Source organism: Pinus tabuliformis, chromosome 3_2 (assembly GCF_031772625.1).
Source record: "Pinus tabuliformis cultivar Carrire ecotype Pingquan chromosome 3_2, CPIR1, whole genome shotgun sequence".
NCBI lineage: Eukaryota > Viridiplantae > Streptophyta > Pinopsida > Pinales > Pinaceae > Pinus > Pinus tabuliformis.
The window spans coordinates 148,060,086-148,066,868 of record NC_142302.1 but is presented as its reverse complement, the minus strand read 5'-3'; the positions used below and the strand labels follow the sequence as shown (position 1 = coordinate 148,066,868).

The 6,783-nt window shown below is 32.0% G+C and overlaps 1 protein-coding gene across 2 annotated transcripts; it reads right to left on the bottom strand.

The window, feature by feature from the left end:
- Positions 1–5,193: 5,193 nt before the first annotated feature.
- On the bottom strand, positions 5,194–6,532 carry LOC149180242 (protein BZR1 homolog 3-like). 2 transcript variants are annotated; one of them, XM_089415982.1, is made up of 2 exons: positions 6,203–6,532; positions 5,194–6,059 (listed from the first exon to the last, which is right to left on the bottom strand). In XM_089415982.1, the coding sequence occupies exons 1-2, from the start codon at positions 6,416–6,418 to the stop codon at positions 5,439–5,441; spliced, it is 837 nt and encodes a 278-aa protein (XP_089272108.1). In that variant the 5' UTR covers positions 6,419–6,532; the 3' UTR covers positions 5,194–5,438. The 2 variants fall into 2 exon arrangements, with proteins under 2 accessions (XP_089272108.1, XP_089272109.1); XM_089415983.1 differs by having other exon boundaries at positions 5,194–6,056.
- Between the last annotated feature and the right edge of the window lie 251 nt (positions 6,533–6,783).

Here is a 6,783-nt window from a genome sequence, read left to right as displayed (position 1 = left end):
TGTACCCAAGCCTCGACAGCCTTGGGGGAAGGCGATAGCCTTGTAAATTATTCGATGTGCCCTCTTTCAACTAAGTCCAAAGTGGATCTGCAAGAATCTTCAACGGGCAGGGCGACTGTGGGGATGCTGTCAAGTTTCTTTACGAACTTGCGCTGAGTTTCCCTTGCTGGGCATTTACCACTGTCGCCGATCAACTTCCTGAAAGCAAGGATCTCTGGCGAAGGAGGTGAAGGAGGAGGGGTTTCAGGACCCTCTCCCGGGGCCATGGCAATGATGGCAAATATTTCACACTAGGGGTATGCGCGCACAGATTATTAAATGCACTCGCCTCGACCACATGGGTATCCAGGGACATCTGCCATTTTAACCTTATCAGAATGGGCTAAAATATTTTCTTGAAATATATGTTTACCCTTTCTTAAAAAACTAGAAGAGAATAGACAAGTCTAAACATTCTTCTTTTAGGATCTTTTTAGACAATCATCACTAAAATCTAGTTATAAAGTTAATGAAAGTGTTGCATTTTCAAATTCACAAAACTGCTAAAAACTCATGTTATCTTTCAAATATGAAATCTCAATAACTAGCACAACTATATAAATTAAATGGTTGTGATAATCCATGATAAACATCAAAACACTTCCTTCTTAACACATCTCACATTAACAAAAATTTTAAAAATTCAAAAAAATTGACTTAAATTATTATTATTATTATATATACATTAAATATAATACATATAAAAAAACATGTAACAAGATTCTCTACTCTCAAGATTTAACTCCACTTTACCATGAAGATTTTTAAATTGTGAATAGGCTTTGTGACAATAACATGGGTCAATATCATGATTTATCAATGCCACATTACTACAGGGCAAAAAGCCATAATTCATTATATATGACAATTATTCATATTAGTTTTTTTTAATTAATCAATTTAATTGAAAAGAATAGAAAAAAATAACTACTTTTAAGATAAATTTAAATCTTTCATGTGTATACTACTAAAAATAGTATAGAATGATTCATGGAAATCAAATCTCTGCCATTCATTAATAATTATTGATAAGTAAAATAAAATTCTAGAAAATGTATTCTAAAATAAACACACCTATACACATAATTAATATTTACAATATTACCAATTTATATTTTAAATTTTAAACAAAGCTCATCAAAAACATATAAAAAAATCTAAAAAACAAAATATTTAAATTATTGCAAAATGAAAATGGATTGTATTTCATCTTTCCAATATGTATAAACAAAATAAATTAATATAATTTTTGTGTTAAGTTTTTTACATTTTACCCACTTATTTTTTAATAGAAATATTGGAAAATTTAATTTTCTATATTTTTACTAACTTTTTTTTTAATAGTGCTTTTTAAAAGAAATATTGGAATATTTAATTTTAAAAGTCTATTGGGATTTTTTAAATTTTTTAAATTTAAAGTTATAATTTGGTCATACAAATTTGTGATTTTATATTAATTAAAATGTGTTTTTAAATTTATAAAATTCTTGGAGCATTTAAATTTTGCAAATTATACAATTTAATGTAAAAAAATCTTTTTTGGATTTGGAGTAAAAGTTCTCTGAAAACATGCCAAAAAAAACTAAAATAGCTATTATTTTCGGGATCAAAATGTTTATTAGCTAGCTAGACTGCACTACTACAATTTTGATTTTTGTATTTTTTTTTGTTTATCAAAATCTGATTATACAATTTCTGGTAAGTGACATGGACCATTTAGATTCTGCAAATTACACAAGCTCAAACTTACAATTTCAACAAATCTCTAATTTCTAACAAAATCTATCAAATTTCTATAAATTTAATTTCAACAAATAAATTATAATATATACTAAAAACAAAAAGTAAAGTATAACATTGTATTCCATATAAAAGAGCGAAGTATAACATTGCATTCCATATAAAATTTGGGCCATGTCTAACTAGGGGATGATTTAATTCATTTTTTTTTTCAAGAATTCCAACCATGAGAACGTTTGAATTGTTTGATATGTGTATATTACTAAAAATATTATAGAATGTTTCATGAAAATCAAATCTCTGCCATTTATTAATAATTATTGATAAGTAAATTAAAATTCTTGAAAATTTATTCTAAATTAAACACACCTATAAACATAATTAATATTTACAATACTACCATTTATTTTAAATTTTAAGCAAAATTCATCAAAAACATTTAAAATAAAATCTAAAAAAACAAAATATTTAAATTTTTGCAAAATGAAAGATGAATTGTATTTCATCTGTCCCATATGTATAAACAAAATAAATTAATAATTTTTATGTTAAACTTTTTACATTTTTACTCACTTATATTTTAATAGAAATATTGGAACATTTAATTTTCTACATTTTTACTAACTTTTTGTTTTAAATGGTGCTTTTTAAAATAAATATTAGAATATTTAATTTTAAGTAGTGCTTTTTAAAAGAAATATTAAAATATTTAATTTAAATTTATTGGGATTTTTTTTTATTTTTTTTTAAATTTAAAGTTCATAATTTGGTCATACAAAATTGTGATTTTGTACTAATTAAAATGTGTTTTTGAATTTATAAATCCATACTATTTTTAAAAATTCTTATAGAGCATTTAAATTTTGCAAAGATTTGGAGTAAAAGTGATCTAAAAACATGCCCGAAAAGGAATCAAAACAGCTATTATTTTTGGAATCAAAATGTCTATTAGCTAGCTAGACTGCACTATTACAATGTTGATTTTTGCTTTTTTCATCAAAATATGATAATACAATTTTCAATAAATAACATAGAGCATTTAGGTTCTGCAAATTACACAAGTTCAAACTTACAATTTCAACAAATCTCTAATTTCTAACAAAATCTAACAAATTTCTATAAAATTTCAAACAAATCAATTATAATACATACTAAAAAAAAGTAGCAAAGTATAACAGTGCATTCCATATAAAATTTGGGCATTGTCTAACTAGGCGATGATTTACCTTCAACCAAGAATTCTATTGGTTTTTTTAAATTCCAACCAAAATTTTGAAGACTTTAACCAGGATTTCTAAAACTTCCTTTCAGGCCCAAAATTTCAGACAAAAATGTCCAAATTTACCAGATTTTCACAAAACTGTGTCCTTGAAGTACTCTTAAAATTTGTAAGAAACAATCCACCAAAAGTGGACTATGACACTGAAATATTAGATTTATACAAAACTTGTACAAAAGTATTGACGGAAAGTGGAACAAGACGCCAGAATATGGAGCGTTTGAGAGCATTGTAAGAAACCATCCACCAAAAGTGGACTAGGACACTGGAATATTAGGTTTATACCAAATTTGTACTAAAGTATTGACGGAAAGTGGAACAAGACGCCAGAATAGGGAGCGGTTGAGACCATGGCAGTTCATTTATTAAATATTTTGGGGTAATTTTTAAAATTGGAATTGTTTAAAATTTAATCAAATTTATTGAAATTATAAATCTGAGTTGTACATTTTTTATAATTAAGTGGCCTGAATTATAATGAATTTTTTATTTTTTTTCCAGGGAAGTACATCTCCTGAAGAAGCAACATATTACATATATACGCCGAAGCCAGCAGATACAACAGCAAAAACTGCGGAGTGAATCCATCACATCAATCACAATATACCGTACATTCTCAATGAAAACACTATAGGCTGCTGCGCAGTGCCACATTCAAGGACTCCATCACTGGTGAGGTGCAAGAAAACCCGTGCACTCAAATTTATCTATGTAATCAAAAACATATTTAAAATATCAAAGAAATATCAATTTAATCTCTAATTTTAAATCCCTGTGATCTATATGGTATTTCCAAATTAATTACAATTTTTGACCGACTTTTTAAACCCCCTACCATGATTCATCTTTAAAAAAAAAATACAATAATTAATTTGAAACCAAAATATATTTACAATCTAAAAAATAACGATTTAAGAAAATTATTTTACTAAACTGCAATCTAAAACTCCAAAACATGAAAACCCATTTTCAGATTAACTTAGGCCAAAAGACGCTGTCCGTAAAAGTCGAAACCAACCATATCCAATCAAGAGTGGCGAAAATGAGATGGCAAGCACGTGCGTAATACAGCCATCTCACGTGTCACGAGAGATGAGAAACCGTATTGCTGATTTCTGGCAATCTGACACGACGCCTGCCATTGCAAGTGCGCCATCCATTCCCCCTCCCCGTGACGAGAATTAATATCTAAAACGTGTGCGAGGATACCATGGGACACTATCCCACCCACAGCCTGTAAAGCAGAAATTCCAATAATTCACATACGCACAATTCATGCTGCTCTGCGCTTTCTCTGGCATGTTACCGTGAAACAATTTTCACGTCATCGTAAGGCAAAGGATAGACGTTTTTGCTCTTTTCCAATAATTATTTCACTTAATTTTCGCTGAAATCCGGTAAGGAATTTTTGGAATTTAAAATTTTATATTGTAATGTACAGCAATGGGGTGTGCTCTCCAAAAAATTTCAAGCACCTGAATTTATTTTAAATAATTTAAGTTCACAATTTGACCAAAAATTATAATATCAAATTAAAAAAAAAATTCACTAGTGAGGAATTTTCGGAATTCGGAATTTAGAATTTTATTATTGTAATATACATAAAAAATAAACCTTTGAATTTATTTATACATTAAATGTATTTTAAATAATTTAAAATCTTAATAAATATGACCTTTATAAGTTTGTTGGTTGGATTAATCATATGGTAGAGATTTAGATCACAAAAATCTAAGATCCAACCCCAAAAATTTTAAATACCAATTAATAAAAAAAAATCAACAATAATTTTAACTCAAATCAGACCAAAAATTTCCCGAATTTAAAATTTTAATGTTGTGATTATACAGCATACCAGTGTCCCCAAAAAAAATTCAAGCCACTGAAATAATTTATATACTCCAAAAATGTATTTTAAACAGCCTGATCTTACCAAAAATTGTAACACCAAATTAAAAAAAGACAATCAAAACGTATAATCATTAGACTAATTCTCGATTTAACGTGTCAATGAAAACAAAATAAAAAAATCACCCATTAATCACCGCACAGGAACAAGAATCAAACTCCACAGTAAACACTGTACATGATAACAATATGCATGTAACACATCATCAAGTAGATTCCATCACATGTCAGAAAAGATCAAAAATATATATAACATCAGCATCACCTTCTGCAACAAAAACAAGGAAGAATAACAGTATCATCCCATCGTACACAATTGGGATGGATGTCTGATCCTTGCACTTCAAATTTTCCCTACATTTTTACACAGACAGATTTATGGATACTAAAATTTACCTTTTCAAGGATGGTCGCTCCAGTTACAGAGTAAATATTGTTTAGTCAGTTAGCAGTATGAGTATCGTTTTCATGGTCAGGGTTCAAATCTTGGCGACGCCTTGACAAAGGGGCAGCCAAGCGTCAATTCAAGGTCGTCATCTCGAACTAAATCGTGAATCTTTTCGCCCTTCCATGCGCTTAAACCACTCATTACGGTCATCTGTTGTGCAAGATTATTCTCAGAGCTGATTTGGGAACATGAATCTGCTCCGGCGCCCTCCGCCTTTGTATTGATTCGATCATGATACGCACTGGTTCCACGGACATGCTCCGTGAAAAGCCCCACGGTAGGCGCAGGATCGACCTGACAATTAAAAGAAAAAAAGGCAGATTGATGTGTCTGCATTGGCCACGGCGCAGCAGAATTCAGAAGCCCACCCTGAAAACCATCAGAAGTATCTTTATCCCATTCACTCTTTATATTGTACGGAATTGAGCACCTAATTGTTGTTGGAGAGCTTAAGGGAGGCGTTACAGGGGCACTGCTGCATAATCTCTGGAGACCATTATTGGGAAGCCCTCCTGATCCGAGGTCTTTTAGCCAGGGAATCAGAGATCCATTCTCTACCCCTCCTCCTACTGATAATCCGCAAGGATTATTCCCTTCCACGGGCGATGAGACGGCATTAACGCATTCTGAAGGCTTCATTCCCTGCTACAAAAAGGGGAAAATTCACATTTTATCATACACAGAGAGATTATTTCAAAGAAAGAGAAGGCCTCATTCCCTTACACAAAAAGGGGAAAATTCACAAATAATTTCAAAGAAAGAGAAATATGGGCATGAAATTTTGGTACCTTTCTGTAGGCGCTGCCATCTTCTTCCACTACCCAACCAGCCTCTGCACAGAGGGCTTTGAGCACTTCATTGTTATCGCAGTGCTTGGGAAGCTTGTAATTCCCATAAAGTCTCAGACCCGTGAAGATCTTGGCCGCAATGGCTCTTCTCCTCCTCTCTCGCTTCTTGTTATTTTCGCGCTCTTTCCAGTTTGGAAGCCGGTTCGCTGGACTCATATCTGCGAGCTACGGCAGAAGGTATTCTTGCTCAAACAACAATTTGGATGCAAGAGGCGGTTACAATTCAATACAATACGGTGGAGGATTTTTTTATCTGCGGGGGGATGAATGAGGGCGCTACAAGTGTGTGTGATTCTATCTTGATTCTTGAAGAATCCACACAAGTGGGATGAAAGGTGAAAGCGACTGGTGAGGAATAAGTGGGCGTGAAGGCTAGTCAAGTCGCTGTCATCGACCGCAGTGTCCGCACGTGTGTAGAAAGGGAGGAGTTGCACCCCGGTGGGGCCACCAGCCTACGCCTTATGCACGCGACAGCACGAGGTGGGGAGGCAGACGGGAAGGGGGAAGCGTCGTCATAATTT

Coding starts and splice junctions, on each gene's coding strand:
- LOC149180242 (XM_089415982.1), bottom strand. CDS start 6,418: ATGAGTCCAGCGAACCGGCTTCCAAACTGGAAAGAGCGCGAAAATAAC. Junction 6,060..6,202: donor ATGGCAGCGCCTACAGAAAG/GTACCAAAATTT, acceptor CCCTTTTTGTAG/CAGGGAATGAAGCCTTCAGA.